Raw genomic sequence first — 17,992 nt, 5'->3', positions numbered from 1 at the left:
CACAAAAGTATAGGCTCGCGTTGTAACCCTATCCTCTTGGGTTTGGGTTACATTATTGTATCTAGGGTAGGGGCCTACTTGAACTTGATCCTACTAATGTTTTGTCATTTGCTAAGCTTACTTCATACTTGGTTACGATTGGATGATTGGATAAGTAAAAGAATACTATTACTGTACTTACAATGTGCATGACAACATAATGCATGCAATATAAATAGTAAATTGAATCCTAACACTAAACACTAACCTGTGTTTACCATCGACTTCACACCGACACAATGTTGTGAAACGCTCTCTTGTCCAGATGTTAGTGTGCTGCCATCTGATGACTGTAGAAATTCTCGCCTAGTTCGCAGACCGCTGTAGTGTATCACTGTATGTTCTAAGAACTGATATTAGAACAGATAGATGTATATTTGTAATTATCAGTTCACATCCTCCACCAGTACGCTATGTTATATAAGTCCTATGGCATGTACTGCGTTTCTATTGTATACATACCCTACTCTCGTAAATCGTCAGTTTTGTGGAAAGGTACCACGCACGTGGAAATCGGCGTTCAATTGGCATGTGCTGCCATCTGATGAGCAGTCACTGTTTTCGTCTGGTTTGCAATTTGCGGCGTCATTGTAGGATTTCTATAACGAATGTTATTTGTTTACATGATCATTGCCATTGGCACTCATCGTCATATTAGAAGTAAGTCTTATCACAGAAAATGTGTTATATAGAGTCATGATACTAGTCAAGTGAGACTTTTGTCATTTGCAGGACAATGAAGAGGAATGTAATTAACGCTAAAGACCTGTTTAGCACAAATCCAGGGTAAGTTTTCTAGTACAGTATAGATCAGTCATCAGTAATACTAATTGATTATCACTATTAGTATCAGTACCAGTGACAGTGTCATGGATTTAATATGTTGTTACTCACTCAGTACAAATCAAGTTAATGTTGAAATCATACTATTACTGATAGAATAGATGACATCTAACTTCTAAGACTAAGAGTAAGATCATGCTTTGGCCCATATATCCTATTAGTATTACTAATACTATTACTAATAGTAGTAATAATCATTTCTGCCATTTTTATTCATGTGACGGTGACGTTTCTGTGTATTCCTCAGATCATTGCTCCCTCAAAAATTTAGCACGTGCTCATTGGATCAGTATGACTCGGCTTTCAACTCTAGTGAGAATTCACAGACCCAAGATTTTTCTCAGGATTTTGCTTCACAGAGTCTAAGTGGATCTGGCCAATCACAGCAGACTGATGTAAGAATGTGCTCATTATAAATATAATCTACTGCTTAGTTATTACGAGTTTAATTAAAATTATTAATTTCATTCCTAGAACTTTTGTGTATATTAATTATTATGGTAAGTGGCAAAGTGCATAAATTATATAGCATATACCTACAAATTTCTATAATCATGTATTCACATTTGTCATATAACGACATTGAGTTTCGAAGTAAGTAAGAAACACCTTTGGTCTCTAGCCTGCAGCCGAAAAGTTGTGATTCACAACTTTGAAAGCAGATGGGCTAGTAGTGGCACCAGCGTTGTTGTAAGCAATGATACAGCCGTTAGTTTTAAAACATAAAAAAAAACAATTCTAATAAATATTGAACAGTGAAATTTTTATGTAGCGTAATTTAAACTTATTTTAACTAAAAATATGCAAGGAACCTAGGGTCAAGTATATCTCTTTAAATAGCATGGCAAACTCGCCTGCTTTGGGCTCTATAGCTGTTTGGTATTAATTTAAACTGATGCATTAATTTTTGTTCCACAAACTATTGTTATCTTTAGCAGCTCAAATAACATTAACTGTGCATGGTTAGTGTAAGCAAACATTCGAACATTTTTGTGTGTGACTGTATGAAACAACATGGTGATCACTGCATAGTATGATTGTAATTCTTCCTATGGCATATATAATGTGTATTTCATTTACCACAGGATTATCAACGCTATATGTCCATGCCATTACTGTTCTCCAACAACAGTAGAGATAACAACACCAGCAATCAGCAGAATAATGCATCATTGCCTAACAACGCTGGCCCAACACCCACACCCTTATTCCGCCAGCAACTCGAAGCTAACAGGGCAAGAGCAAAGGATAAAGAGTTCAGGTAAATATTTGTAGCAAATATATTTTTATGTACACAATAAGTTTATTAATTACGATTTTTAGTGTAAGCATTTTAAAAGTGTAATCTTATGTAGTATCAAAAACTGCATCACAACATTGTTTAGGAGTGAGTCACCACGTACCAGGTGCATTTTCAGCCTAGTTACTTAGAACGTATAGTTCCAGTTCACTATGTATGCTGTAGCATAGACTGCCATAGAGTGTATAGTATCACTGTGAACAAAGCTATATGCGATATAGAGTAGAGATATGTTCATGTCCTCACTATTTATGGCCTTGTAAGTTGTGTAACGCTTGTGTGCTCTTAAAATTTCTATGAAGAGAGTTATTCCGCGGGCTGACAGCATGTATGCGGGAGTGCACAGCCGAAGTGAAGACACTTGTGGAAAAAATAGGTCATGACGTCAATGCAAATGTGCCGGATGAAACTTTACAAACAAAAGAGCTGTGTGATAAAGGTACGTAATTTGCACGTTAGGTGAGAAGTCTACACTGCAGAGAAACTGTACTTTATTTATCATTACAACTATTCATTATATCATTAGTGCAACTGGTACATTGAAGAGTAAAAGTACATTACATACAATAGATAAATATGCACAATATTTTGATTGACTGATTGCATGAACCTGTGTGCACATATATACTCATTATAATTGTACTCTGTTATGGATTTTGTAGTGCAAAAGACAATAGAAGCGACGACAGATCGAGTTGTTAAGGTTGTTCAGCTCAGTACAGCCGATCACGAACAGTTAAAAGAACGAGATGCCATCATTGCCAACGTACGCATACATATGTGTCACTGATTTAGCTATCTCTCTTACTTTTGACAGTAAAACAACTAGGAATTTCCAGGGTTTTTACAGGGGCTGGAAAATAGGCAGATATAATTTTGGTTTTGAAAAGTCCTTAAGATTGATATGTCTCTCGTATCCGAGAGTACCCTTATTAAATTTGCTTCTTACAAAAGTTTCTTCACTAATCATTTATTAGGCAAAATATAGCTTACAGATTGTATTTGGCTAAAATCTCATGATTCTGAAAGATGCACAATAATGCCTGGAAAATGGTTTTTGTGTTATGTTTGTAAACCCTTGATGGCCTTTGCTCAACCATGTTCTTGTGACTGCCATTAATTGCTCAATGAATATGGGTTATACATATCTACCGAAACCTGTGTAGCAGAATATCTATGTGCACAAGTCTTTGTATACATACAGATGTCTGCTAAGCAGGCTGTATTGATGACCACATCGAGAGTTGATTATCAAAGTGTGAAGCATGATCACATTAATTCAATACTAAAGAGTGAACGTGTAATTATACTTATATATATATTCATATATCAATGTTAGGTGCGATATAAAACCGATATATAAAAACTAGCACTGCGATGTATTCAGCATTGCTCACTCTTACAGAAGGAAACAGAGATTGCAAAGCTGGAGAAAATGCTGGATAAAACACGAGAGGAGGCGCAGGAGAAGGTGATAGCAGTGATGAGGGAGGAGTACGCAGAGCAGCAGAGACTTAACCGGCAACAGATACACGAGCATTTCCTCGCCCAGCAGAAGCAATCCCAGCTCCAGTGGAAGGTGACTTTGTGTGTCCCAGATAAACAGCAATATTACACGCTATGATAGGTCTCTTCCGCTTCTTGTGTCAATACACTAGACTCGTCCTCGCCACTGCAGCACGCATGACCTGTCGCGGTAGTAGTGTAGTGTAGTAGAAGGATTCGCTGTGATGGGAATGTGGTGTGAACGCTCCTTCTGTGGCCCGCTAGGATAGGTAACATAGCATACCAGTGCTTGACTGTTTCGATCCCAAACAAGAAATCCCAGCTCCAGTGGAAGTTAATGTGCGACAGCATAGCTGCTAAACAGAAACACTGCCAGCCATGATAGGTAGCATATGTACCCATATGTGCTCGTTAAGCAGCTAGAAAGCACAGATATAATTCTGTAATGAATTGATGTTCGAATTAGACGTGGTTAATATTTGTCTGTGCTCTGTACACAAAGATGGCATCAGCATGATATTTCACTCGTATGTTCTATGCAGATGCAGCAAGACCAACAGGAGCAGATTGAGTTGCAGGGTAGCCACCAACAACAGCTCGTAGCTGCTCAACTGAAAAGCCAGAAGGAAGTGGAAGCTTACATAAGCAAGACATTGCAGGTAATTGGCCAGTCTACCCAACTTGCTTAGTGCGTGTATGCAGCAATGCCCACATTTTCATCCAGAGATGAATCCAGTGATTTTCTGTTTTACAGGGCAAGGCAATGATCCGAATTTATTTAAGTAAATATAGTACAATCTCCTGATCTACAACTGGGTACAATGGCCGTATTTGTTATGGAAGTTTTGGCTGGTGTTGGCCAAATCTGTCAGTGTTTCTGACTGCAGAACAAGTGTATTAACCGGATATATCATGTCGTGTGCCCTAGATCAAACCACATTTGAAAAACTGCCAGGCCCATTACTTTTTGACCTAATTGTATCCCCCGCGACGAAGTCGGCATGGATACTATGGTTTCATGTCTGTCCAGCTGCCGCCGCCGCCGCTCGGTCCGCCACAGAGAATTTCCCTTCCGCTCTATAACTTGACCCCTAATTGACCTAGCGTGACCAAACTTTGTATACTTACACATCTTGGGGAGAAGGTGTGCAGAGTACCAAAACCAGGTCACTGCGACCTTTATTTGACCTTTACCTTGACCTAGATCATATTTTCCTTCCGCTCTATAACTCGGACTCTAATTGACCTAGCGCTACCAAACTTGGTATACTTACATATCTTGGGGAGAAGGTATGTCGCATACCAAAACCAGGTCACTGCAACCTTTATTTTACCTTGACATTGACCTTGATCATATTTCCCTTCCGCTCTATAACTCGGCCCCTAATTGACCTAGCGCTACCAAAACCAGGTCACTACGATTTTTATTTGGCCTTTACCTTGACCTTGATCATATTTCCCTTCCGCTCTATAACTCGGCCCCTAATTGACCTAGCGCTACCAAACTTGGTATACTTACACATCTTGGGGAGAAGGTGCGCAGCGTACCAAAACCATTATAACTCGGCCCCTAATTGACCTAGCGCTACCAAACTTGGTATACTTACACATCTTGGGGAGAAGGTGCGCAGCGTACCAAAACCAGGTCACTACGACCTTTATTTTACCTTTATTTTGACCTTGATCATATTTCCCTTCCGCTCTATAACTCGGCCCCTGATTGACCTAGCGCGACCAAACTTGGTATACTTACACATCTTGGGGAGAATGTGTGTCGCATACCGAAACCAGGTCACTCCAACCTTTATTTGACATTGACCTTGACCTTAATCTTCATCATATCTCCCTTCCGCTCTATAACTTGACCCCTAATTGACCTAGTGCGAGCAAACTTCGTATACTTACACATCTTGGGGAGAAGGTGTGTCGCGTACCAAAACCCCTAAGGCAACCAATTTTAACATACTTGCACATCTCAGGCAGATGAGTTGTGTAACAAACCTTTGTCTTTGTGACTTATTTAACTTTACCTACCTTCTACGTCCTTACAGAGATATTTCATTCATACTAGATCACGGGGGATACATGTAGTTGGCGACAACTGCCCTTTCTAGTTTGATTTCCACTTATTAGAGCATGTCCTTCTACAGCAAACAGTGCTATTGGGTTCACCCCACCCCATAATGTCTACTGCAGGAGTACCAGGGGTGGCAGGAGAAGGTTGACAGCGAGAGAGGGCTAGCAAGCAGAGAGATGCTCACAGAGATGCAGGCCCAGCAGAGGAAGTATTACGAAGCCCTGCTGAGGAAGCAGGTGTCCGTGCAGGAGGAGGCCAGGCACGAGGCTAGGATCACATGGCCACCACCACCACCACCACCACCACAGGATAGCATGCAGCGGTGTGAAACCATCTCACATACAGGCTCAGTGCACTGTATATTAATACAGTCTAACCCGTATATTAGGGCTTATCATGGAAAACTCCAAAATTGCACTTTGCAGACGGGTGTGCGTTCTATACAAGAGGATCTGCTAACACTGTTTTGATTGGAGAAGGAACATGTCATAGAGCACACAATCGCTCACAATTAGTTACCATGTCATTGTGGTATAAAGGAAAGTGAGATTCCCTCAGTCAGTTTATTTAATCATCAAGACATTATAGGATATAAACTATAACGGGCTCTTGACAATTAATATAGCACACATATACCAACACTAGTGTTCTCTGTGTTGTAATTTCAACACGGACGAGCTTCAGAGTATCGCGATCCTCACACTACTCGTGAGGTATAGTAGATTACTTTGTCACGCAGTATCTTCTTAGTTCTAGCGCGTGGTCTTGGGACGGGACGTGCGTGCCGACCTCCGACGCGAACCGATGCGGCGACTCCGGAAATCCGTTCTTCGTGCCGCAAGCTCGGGTGGCGACCTCTACGTTTTCGAGGATCGACTCGGACTACTCGACACTTTACTCGGGAGACGCTCCCGCTCCGTCTTCCCGGATGCCGACCACGGCCGCACTACACCCGGCACAGCCCGCGGGAATGCTCCGCAGGGATCTCAGCTTCCCGGGAGCCGTGGCGGCCGCTGCCGGCGCGGCGATGTCGCAGGGAGCCAGGATGCCGGTCGCCACGGTGAGGCCGTCGCCGGTAGCAACGGTCGCGCCGCATCCGAAGAGCCCCGAGACGAAGCGAGCGAAGTCGGCCGACCGGTGGGAAGGGGAGCCGGACGACAGCTGGATGTACTATGATCCACCTTGTACGCGATCGAGATCGCGGGAGCAGACACCGGGTGGGTGTCTGCCGTCGTCTGTAGATGGTGTCTGTGTGTGTGCACACGTGCGTGTGTGTGCATGTGTGTGTGTGTGTGTGCGTGTGTGTGCGTGTGTGCGTGCATGTGAGAAATCATGTTTATAGCGGTATTAGAAATAAGTCTGAAAACACATTCAGGCCTGACTTCGAAAATGTTTATTTCTATTATATAACCCTCCATAAAAATTGGCCAGTCCTGCTTGAAAGTTAGCAGTTCTAATCTTGGGAATGGGCTGCTATTTCCAGGATTGTTAATAGACGGTTTAATCGGTTAGGTGCAGTTTTTCACGATTTGTGACGTGTTTATCGTTGTTTTGGTGGTTGAATCTGTTTTGTTTATCGTTGGCAAGAGTAATATAAGAATGATTACCTTTCTCCAGTAATTATTAATCGAGAGAAAATTATCGAATTGGTTTCGTCAGTTACCTACTAGTCTCTTCCACTTTGGAGCATAATTGCTGATCAATGTAACAGTGCCCAATATAAATTGATTGCAGGAAGTAAAGTAAATTCTATCCAGACGCAGGAGACTAACCAAAAGGAGTATGTGGGCGAACTGAAGCCTTCTGCTGGAAGACAATTGAGAAAAATGCCAGAACGTACTGCGAATGCATGGAAGCAATCAACCAACAGTAACAGGTCAAAAACCAAAAGTAAACCAAAGTCAAACACGAAAGACAGAAAGTTCAAGACGCCCGCCAAGAAAGCGAATTTAAACCAACAGGTTGAGAGGGTCCTAAGATCCAACAAACGTAGTAGTTGGGAAATTGGTATGCAAACAGATTATTCTTCCTACCACAGTTTATACTTGTAAATACCATATATCTATATCATTAGCAAAAATTTGCTCATGTATTGTAGCTATGTTATTTATTGGTACCTCACGAACTACATAGTGTGGTTTCAACTTTCCAGTGTTATAATGTTGCAGTGGGTCTGTGCAGTCCATCGATACAAGAAAACACAGACAACCTATTCAGTAGCCCTGGCAACCAATCCATAAGCAGTGACGCATCATCTCCAGGTACTTATATACAATACAGGGTTCTCCCCATGCCTGTGAGCCGGGCTGGGCTGACACGCCTTCATACCTGAAGCTAATTTGCGGCATCCCATAAATCCTGTGACATGCCTTCATTCCCAGCTATGTTTACCTAAACCCAACACAACCATGCTGTGTTTACACAGCTTGATGTACATGTCTCATCTCCTGTGTATTGGTGAGCTTATGACACGCGTGATTTCAATCATGGTCTTCCCCCATCCGTCCATAATCAACACACCCTCAGAAATCCCTGGGGGAATACCCTGCAATATATATATATACTGTTCGTTCTTACTACGAAGATATTTCAGAATGTTACTACTGTCCCTACGTGATCGATAGACCACACGTTCTGCAATTGAAACTCAAAACTGAAGAAATTGTTAGACATTTTTACTGACAGCATTATAAATATGATAATTTGAAGCAACTGTAGAGCCATGGAGATGGGTAACTGTAACAATTGAATTCCCATGCATACAATTCTTCATTTACTACTGTTTTTTCACATATTTATTAAATACAATGTGTTTGCTCACACTAAACTTGCAGGGTTGACTCTCCAGGACATGAGTACAGTAGTCAAGCAGATGAGAAGGCAGAAGATGACTAGAGCTGCATACATGCCAATGATGTCACCAGCTCTGCAAGACCACGACTATGTTAACCTAGGTTAGGTTTAATTCGCAAAGGGAAACGCACACATGGGCACGTAGTGTTCGAGGTTGTCATAAACATGCTGGACTATTCATGTACTCATAAATGTGTATTAGGTTTCGTGTACTTTTGGTTAACACGTGGAATTTAGGGAAATCTGTGTTTTAATTCAAATAGTTGAAAAGTTGGTCAGTAAATTCTGTCAAGAAGGCAAGAGTCAACCTAACCACTTACTCTGTACCGGGGAAAGATCACATACTTATACATTATCTATGATGTTGCATTTGGCAAGTCAATAAACAAGTGCCGCGGAGCGACAGCGCTCATCTAACGTCTACTGCGGTGACTCTGTGGTGGAGTGGTGGGATTCTAGTAAACCCTGTTAGTCCCAAATGTGTGTCACGATATCGCTGAAACAGTGGAAGGCATGCAGGGATGGTTAAGGAACCTTCTCATAGGAATGTTCAGTTGGATAGTTATGGAAAGTTGGCCACGAGATGGCGCATAAGTTTAAGTGTCATTAAGAATTAAAGCACGTCTATAATCTGCCCATCGTACGTAGTAGGCAACTACTATTTCAAGAAGATAGGTAGAGCCTCCATACCCATTTACCCTGACCAAGCCTCACAGGCTGAAATAAGTAGAGTGGCCACTGTACCTAATTAAGCGAAGAGCAAATAACTACACAGTTCTCCCCAAATGCACGTGGCAGATGGGCAATGGAAGTTTAACAATTGTACAGCCGCACAACTGAGGGGCATCCAACCTAAGTGTTCTTCAGTATAGACAGCAAAAACATTCGTCGATGCCATAATCATAGCTACGTTATGGCAAGGGAATCAAAGCGCAGTATCGGTGCCATTTCACGCCGTGTCTTATAAACAGTATTTTGAAAATACCTCCGATGTCGTGTTGACAGTTCCCAAATCTAAGCAACCGGGAGCAGTGCCGCGGTGACAATAAAGGGTAACTGGCGCAGCAAAGATAGAAAAAATGTTACGTCCGTCACCAAACTTCGATGTTATGTTTGTTTTGACAAACAATTTAGGTTGCGCCTGATTACCATTTCGCACCTCTTTCTGTGTTGAAGCGCGCGTCAAATGGAGGAAACTAGAGTTATTTGCCATAGGTAAGTATGATTTATGACATACACGAAAGGTATTTGCTGAGTCTTAGTATAAAAATTAGGGCGTTAGATGCGGATTGTGCGGCTTTAACAACACGTGACGGTAAGATGCCAAGAAATTTATACAATTTAAGGAGCAATATAACGCTTCTTCAACAAAGTTTTAGCTTATGAAATCACTGTATGGACATTGTGAGGCTCAATGACAACGCATGTATAAGATCTAGCAGCAAACCGGCGGTAACAGAGTTCTGTCTGCTAACGTGAAACGAATCCATGTTTAACCTTCATTGAGGTGAAAAGGTTATCCGGAGACTGTAGTTGTCCATTCAGCAGAAAGCACATTTCGAAATGCGTCCGTTCAATATAAGAGCGCATAAAAAATGCTAGGTCACTGACTGAATTTACATATATTAAGGTGGTTTCAATAACTCTGTCAGAGCACCATGTCCTCAGTAAAATGTCTAAAATCTGCCATGTGCCATTGACCTTTGACGGCTGTTAACCTCCAAATCTTTCGGCACAGTGATGGTTTTCCTAGATGATGCATATCATGACTATCACGACTAGTCGAGCGTTTAGATGATTTGTGCGCAATTCGTGAGCATTTCTCCGATATACTTAAGGTTAAAGGAGGGAATCTTCGCCTTACTTTTACAACACTCTTGACCTTTGGACTTTGACCCCCAGCTTCGACATCGCATACTGATGTTTCGGATACCACCCACGTCCGCGAATATCGTGACCGTACGTCGAGCGGATAAGATTTGTGCAACATGTTGACTGGACGGACGGCACCAGGACGGACGTCTCAGGCGATTGCTACAAGCTGCATCTGAGCTATTGGCCCCACTGAGCTAAAAATATAGAAAGCGGGACGAAATTACTACAATCCAAAGTGCCCCTCCTCTATTTGTATATCATTATAAACCTAAATAGAGCAAATGTATTTATATTTACCAACAGAAAGTGGATTTGACAACGATTTCATTGAGTAATTTTCATGTTAATTTGTTTGTTTGTATGGAAAACATGATCAGTTATATAGCGTTTGTTTTGTGTGCGGTACAGATACATCGACCACAGAAGAATTTGGCAAGTCAAAAACACACAACTCCAAAAAGAACGTTGCCAAGGAAATGTTGTCATCATACAGTGATGAATCCCTGTTCAAAACACCTACAGTGCAGGTAATTTCCTTGGTATTTGCATATTATATGTGGATTAGATTTAATTCATGAGAAGGTTAATGTCCCCCCAGGGTATGTAGGTATCGGAGGGTCCCTGGACGATTCGATAATATTCGGCAACTGACGCTGGTAACTATTAATATCCGACCGTATCGCTACTCCACTAACGAGTCTAGGGAGTCGCCTACGTCTACTCCCTAACCCTAACCATATCAGATAGTTACCAGGGTACGTTCCGATATATCGAACCGTACCCAGGGTACCCTCCGATAGTACCCTGGGGGACATAGACCCTATGAGTATTATTATGTGTTGTCATCTTCTATGTATACCATGGACATATCTATACCCTGCAGATGTTCATGTCTATAAATGTCACGTAATGTCTACACAAGGCACGTTCATGACTATGTCTATATATATTCAACTTGTTGTTGCTGTTTATCATACTCAAATAGATGGACCACATTGTTCAAGCACGTGGAAATTTTAACACACTGCATGGGATTTATATTTTGTTAAACTCCTATTCACAGGAAAGTGCACCAAAGCGCAAGACCAGCTCTAGCAAGCGCAAGCAAGCCTTCCGCTTGCTGTGTCAATGAGACTAGTTTCAAATGCGCATGCGGATCCCCAGGAAAATCGCATGGCAAGATATCCATTGAACGTTGTTATGTAAACCAAGTTGCGATTTTCCACCATGTGCGGGGAGGATTCATGCATTCGCTCACGCGTGCACACGTATGTATAGAAAGGAGAGTAAGATAGTTCGGGAGATGGTGAGAATGAGGTGGGAAGATGGTGACCTACTTAAAAACTGAAATATTTATCAATTTAAATTTGTTTCATCCATTTTGATTAGAGATAGATATTGGAGGTTTTATGTTTCTTTTCAGTATTACATTGGCTTGTCTCATGATGGCTTGCCATATTTTCTACCACAGTAATAACTGTATTTTTCCCACACAAGTACGTGCAAAGTACAATTATATGAATGGTTTAACAAATCAGTTACAGTATGTCATAGGAAGTATGTAAAATAATTGCGCTTATCTTTAAGAAGTCACGCTCACATTGCTACTTATTATAAAGTATTCTTATTTATTAGACTTTAAAATTTGTATAAAAATATCACAAACGTTTAAGAAGCGCATTTTCTAGCGAAATGCATGCTAGATATTAAAGCAATACGTGTGGAACAAAGTGTTCTGTACTGTAATAGCTCTTAATGAGAATCATACTTTACCCGCGAACACACACACAAACGTGTGCACAATACATTGATTGTATAACTAATTATCTAAAGCTGTGTATCATAATAATAAACTTATAAAGGATAGATAAAGTCTTCATCTCCTGGTCTGCGTCGTGATCGAGTCAAAACGTAAATTCATACCGTCAACCGATTTAACGTCTTACACACACATTTGCCATGGAGATTACACATGACATACAACCATACCTGCACATGATCTACCACTGCACAGCTTTAGTGCAATTGACTGCTGCCTATAAAGTTGACACTAGCTTATCGGTTTGGCACCGAGGTACTCTAAGTCACTCTCAGTTTGACTTTTACAAGTGCTGCGATTACATCAGGAGTAAGATAATATAGGATTCTATATTATCTTACTCCTGATTACACATGTACACACCTTTTATTTGAAAAAAGTTATGAGCATGCAGTCCTGGTCCTCTCAGTCTTATACACAATATACATTACTACTGCATTGCCATGCCAGTAACATGACTTTTGACATTTACATGGGGATATCACATTGTCTACAACAGGATGTCTTTGTCACACTACTGGCACAAGCATATTGGTTCATCATGTTAAGTGTGTATGTATTATTGAGAAAACTAATTGTAAGCTGCAGCATGTTTTCTCATGTGTATAGTAAAATGATAAACTAAACAGACAAACAAAATAAACACGTGTCATCATTACTATCTCACTAACAGTGTCCTTGACATAATACTTGAGAATAGCATAGCAATTATCAATATTATTGCTATATGATAACCAGCTCATATGCAGAATGTTATAATTAATGAATCTGGCTAAACTATGATGCCAGATTATATAATTACATCGTTAACTATAAGCTGCCAATATCCTTATACTTCTTTAGATTATCTGGAACATTTTCCTTGTACAGGACAGGGTCTGCCCTGAATTCAACAGTTTTTAGAGGCATGCGCCCATATATCTGTGAGAAAAGGTTAATGCACTCGGTTCGTTCAACCATGTGAGCCAGATCTGCTGAGATCTCTACATTGGTGCATTCAGGACACTTGAACTTCTGTCGTGGGGCCACCTAGAGAAAACGTAACCAGTCAATCTTTTAAATCTAAATTTTATACTGATTGAATGGTTGTATTTTTCTCCACAAACTGTACGTTTACAGTTCGTTTAGTGTTGCAGTTTATGTGCTCTTGTTTTTATGAAACGAATGCAGTCTTTCCTTCAAATTACATTATTTTAAATATTAATTTTAATATTTAAAGTTCAGTTTGAATCAGAAGGAAAGGATTAGATGTGTCTTATATTTTAATTTACGGATGATAAATAATTGCTGGGATACTTGAACATGGTTCATAACGAAAACATTTACAAACGTACACAGATCTGACATTTACCTTCATTGTCGGTTTTCCAGTTAAATTGGCTATGAGAAAGTTCATGGCAATGTCTTCACAGTTCATATGATCATCCACCCACTCCTTAATGTTACCAGGCATGGCAGTGGTGTACAGAAAGCTGTAGTACTGAAATTCAGAACAAAGCATTTATAACATTATTAGTAACATGCCAAAATTGCTGATTAACATGTCAAGTCTAGCCTGAGATATTTTACAATGGACAATAGCAGTCATGAGACTACAAAAGGAGATTAGGCTTATGGGGGTGTATGGTTCACAACAATAAGAAATGTCAGTTTTTGTACATGGGTGTTGACTGCTGGTGAGTTACTCAGGTAAGAAGAAAGGAACATAGCACGTGTGTAATATTCAGCAATCGGTGATGTGTTGTCTCAACATGACATTTTCGTTGTTGTTGTCATAAGTTAATTGTATTCTGCGTTTGATTAAAATGGAGACGAATCTTGTATCATGCCATAGTGCTCCAGTCTTATAACAATAACACTCCTTGGTCTTGCAACACACAGCACTACAAACATAGAACAGTATGTTGAAACACTTACAAGCACTTACTTACCTTGTGATAGAAGGCAGCACCAGTCAGTACCATGGATATTTCACTTGTCCACTCTGACTCATATTTCCATTTCTGAGTGTTATTGTCCCACAGATTTAAACGTGATGGGAAGCCTACCAGCCTGTCAGGAAACTCTCTCCATACCTATAGACAAACACAAGTAAGTATTCAATACTGGAATTCAACTGATGCATATTAAAAAGTCTAGTCTGTTGGCTTTTGCTTACAGGAGTTGACACTTTCGTCGCAACATCTGTGTGAAATAAGTCTATGCGAACTTTCGTGGTACTTTCACAGCAACGGCAATAGTAAATAACTTTGGATTAACATTATACATGCATGTTTATAGCCCTATGAAAAAACAAAAATAACAACACCAAGACGCACGCACGCACGCACGCATGCAGCCATGCAGGTGCATACGCACGCACGCACGCATGCAGCCATGCAGGTGCATACGCACGCATGTACGCATACACAGCTTCTCACCTGATATCCAAACTCGAGTTCGTCTGCTGTTAGCATGACGATGTCGTCATCGATTGCCAGTATGGCTTCTGTCTCAATCTCATCGTATGGATAAAACCTGTTGCTCAACTTGTTGGCTCTTGTCTGCACAACCTTTAGCGGTTTATTGATACGAGGCCACATCGAGGCTAAAAGTTCCACAATCAACCAAAAACACATTACAACATCGTGATTTCAGGGGTAGGATTGGGTGCAAATGAAAATATATTGGCTTTCTTTTAAGTATTTTTCAAGTACCATATAGAAGTTAAGTAGGAAATTGAAGCACACTAGAGTGGTAGATAAGAAGTAATGCTTGCAATACTAAAAGTGCAATTCTATATGGCACTAATGGAAAGTTCAGATAATTTTACAGTTAAAATTAATATATTAAATTTAAAGAATTAATTCTGTGATCCACACTATATTAATAATTATGTGGCATCACATTTATGTGGTATCAAGCATCAAAGCGGTTATAAGATTTACTGAATAAAAACATTACCACGAATGTACACACATCAGAATCAATCTTGGAAATACCGAAACAACGTCACAGCGATATTCCACGGACCCCCTCGTCTCGTATAAAAAAAACACATCCCAATTATCCACAAACACTTACTCTGCGGTGGATCCTTATTCTGGTTGTTCCACACGACTAGCACCTTGGAGAGACTCGGCGCGGCCGCAACGCGGTTGATGACCTCAAACAGGCTGTGCACGCGGTCGTAGGTGAGCACGACGGCTGTGAATCCCTGCGCCTTCGGTGCGATGAGCGGGAGGAAGAGTGGAGGCGACAGGTGCGGCTGCAATCGAGCGAACGCGGAAATAGTCTTAAACCCGGTTAAGCCCAACTACTGGCGATTAAAGTGTGCGGGACCCAGCGACAATGCAACGATCTCTCGGCAACATACTGCTGCATTGTTCAGATTGTTCATGATTGTTCAGTGACTCGGCAACAAATATCAAACATGTTTGATATTCCAGCGACGAGTTTCTAGCGTCAAAATCGCCATCTACATGCAGCGCACACGTGGCAATCTCTCGGCGATTCTGTCGCCGGCAAAAAAATCACCAGTACTAGCGATAAAAATCGCCACGTGTGCGCCGGGCTTTAGGTGTGTCGCGTCTGCGCAAGCATCATACATTACGTGACGTGACGCGATGTCGTGTTGACGTGATGCGATATAATATATTGTATGAACGTCATGTAACGCGACGTAACGCAATATAATATGTTCTACGGACGTCCTGTAATGCGATATAATATGTCGTACGGACGTCGTGTAACGCGACGTGATGCAATATAATATGTCGTGTAACGCGACGTGATGCGATATAATATGTTGTACGGACGTCGTGTAACGCGACGTGATGCGATATAATATGTCGTACGAACGTCATGTAACGCGACATGATGCGATATAATATGTTGTACGAACGTCGTGTAACGCGACGTGATGCGATATAATATGTCGTACGAACGTCATGTAGCGCGACGTGACACGATATACTATGTTGTACGAACGTCACATGACTCGACATGACGCGATATATTATGTCGTACGAATGCCATGTGACGCGGCAGCTGATCGCAATGTATTCGTGAACATCGATTTTCGAAAGTCTGTACGTGCGGCACGTGTGCGTGTGATTATGCGTGTGATTGTGCGTGCGTGTGCGTGTGTGAGCACTTGCAGGTGTGTGTCTGCCTGCATGCATGCGTGCGCGTGACATGCACGCGTAGTGACAGCTGAAGAAGCACACGACATAGCCTGTCGTCTACCACTCTACGTTAACTCCGCGAACACGTATAACGCCACTCACCTTATCCGTCGGCGTGTTCCATTCGTCCGACTTCCTGCCGGCGTAGGGAAACACCCTGTCGTTGACGATGCGTAGCGTTGTCTCCGTGATCCTCTTGATGGAGCTGAAGTAGGACTGGTAGAGGAAGCGTAGCTGGCGGCGCATGCTGACCACCCGTGTCTCCGAGATCGCGTGCAGAACCTCCATCAGCTCACTCAACTCCGACTCGTACAGCGTCAGCGCCGCCCTGGTGAGAGTAACGCGCAATGCGCCAGCATTACGTCGAGCGTAAGCGCCGGAACGCAATACGTGGATTTTATGTACATGTTCCCTGTAGTTTCGCATATCATGTACTGGTGTCTACAGCAAAAACTGATAACTTCACGAAAATGTATATGCAAATTTAGTTGTACATTTAAATAACGAATTTATTAAAATTATTGATTTATTATTAAATAACCAAAGTCTAACTAGGGTTTTGTCAAGTATCACTTCTATGTAACATAAAGAAAACAGGTGATTATATTCCGAAAATTACTCAACGAGGCATTGATGTTTTGTAAAGAACTTTACCTCTTCCAGTCCAGTACTTCTGAGAAAGGAAGTACATATGTATCTGCCACAATGACAGGAATGCAGCCTGATTTCATAGCATCCACAAGGGCAGCTTGGCCCAACCTCGCACCACGCAGTACCACACAGAATGTAGACTCCTGCATTAAATACAAACATTAACAAACTTAATTCTGGACCCTGGAAAAGTTTAACAAGATAAACTACCTAAGGTGTGAGCAATCATGAACGTACAAAATAGTTCAAAACATTTTTAATAACAAGTTCAAGTATTATACATCCACCTCATTCTTGTTCAAAATAAACAACATAAACATTCAAATGGCATAACGTGCACATAAGGCAAGTAATAATGAAGTTTACGATATGTACAATACATACAGTACAGTGTTCAATTGTGGAGACTCACGACAAATACTTCAGCAGTGATTCGTTGTACGTACTTGTAATATCTGTGGATAGTCGAACACGTGGTCACCCTGGCAGCGCTGGGAATAGTTGAAAGATCCGGACGTGCTGCTGCAGCGATCCAACACGAGCATGTCCGGATATTCCTCGGCAAGCGTAGACAGCTCCTGTCTGTACTCAGAGTGGATGAGCACCTGAGAGGCAACGGCTAGCCACATTTTCTGCTCACTGCAGTGTAGAACGGGGACCGGTAAATCCACTCGTACACGCATCTACCCAACTCAACCGTCCTATTCTCAGTGATGAGTAGAGAAAATCGTAGGTGAGAGAAAGAGAGAGAGAAAGAGAGGAAGCAAGGAAGAGAGGAAGAGAAAGAGAGAGAGAGAGAGAGAGAGAGAGAGAGAGAGAGAGAGAGAGAGAGAGAGAGAGAGAGAGAGAGAGAGAGAGAGAGA

At 41.4% G+C, this 17,992-nt stretch overlaps 2 protein-coding genes across 2 annotated transcripts in view; one reads left to right on the top strand and one right to left on the bottom strand.

The window, feature by feature from the left end:
- The first annotated feature begins 775 nt into the window (after nucleotides 1-775).
- On the top strand, nucleotides 776-12,359 carry LOC106804927. Its single transcript, XM_014806335.1, has 14 exons — nucleotides 776-825; nucleotides 1,130-1,277; nucleotides 1,968-2,143; nucleotides 2,485-2,621; nucleotides 2,845-2,948; nucleotides 3,588-3,761; nucleotides 4,231-4,347; nucleotides 5,885-6,087; nucleotides 6,516-6,982; nucleotides 7,500-7,772; nucleotides 7,934-8,026; nucleotides 8,600-8,719; nucleotides 10,902-11,020; nucleotides 11,557-12,359. Exons 1-14 carry the CDS (start codon nucleotides 776-778, stop codon nucleotides 11,623-11,625), a joined length of 2,250 nt encoding a protein of 749 aa, XP_014661821.1. The 3' UTR covers nucleotides 11,626-12,359.
- The window catches only part of LOC106804942 (exostosin-2-like), a 22,156-nt gene continuing 16,265 nt past the window's right edge, over nucleotides 12,102-17,992 (bottom strand). Inside the window, exons 6-13 of the mRNA XM_014806359.1 lie at nucleotides 17,576-17,768; nucleotides 17,133-17,272; nucleotides 16,581-16,806; nucleotides 15,376-15,559; nucleotides 14,733-14,899; nucleotides 14,244-14,387; nucleotides 13,664-13,792; nucleotides 12,102-13,341 (exon numbers count right to left, since the gene is read on the bottom strand). Coding sequence (XP_014661845.1) covers nucleotides 13,123-13,341; nucleotides 13,664-13,792; nucleotides 14,244-14,387; nucleotides 14,733-14,899; nucleotides 15,376-15,559; nucleotides 16,581-16,806; nucleotides 17,133-17,272; nucleotides 17,576-17,768 — 1,402 coding nt within the window. The 3' untranslated portion in view covers nucleotides 12,102-13,122. The remainder of the gene's footprint in view (nucleotides 13,342-13,663; nucleotides 13,793-14,243; nucleotides 14,388-14,732; nucleotides 14,900-15,375; nucleotides 15,560-16,580; nucleotides 16,807-17,132; nucleotides 17,273-17,575; nucleotides 17,769-17,992) is intronic.

The sequence above is a fragment of the Priapulus caudatus genome, unplaced genomic scaffold (genome assembly GCF_000485595.1).
Source record: "Priapulus caudatus unplaced genomic scaffold, Priapulus_caudatus-5.0.1 Scaffold93, whole genome shotgun sequence".
NCBI lineage: Eukaryota > Metazoa > Priapulida > Priapulimorpha > Priapulimorphida > Priapulidae > Priapulus > Priapulus caudatus.
The sequence above is the reverse complement of the archived record's forward strand: the minus strand, read 5'-3'. Positions and strand labels throughout refer to the sequence as shown.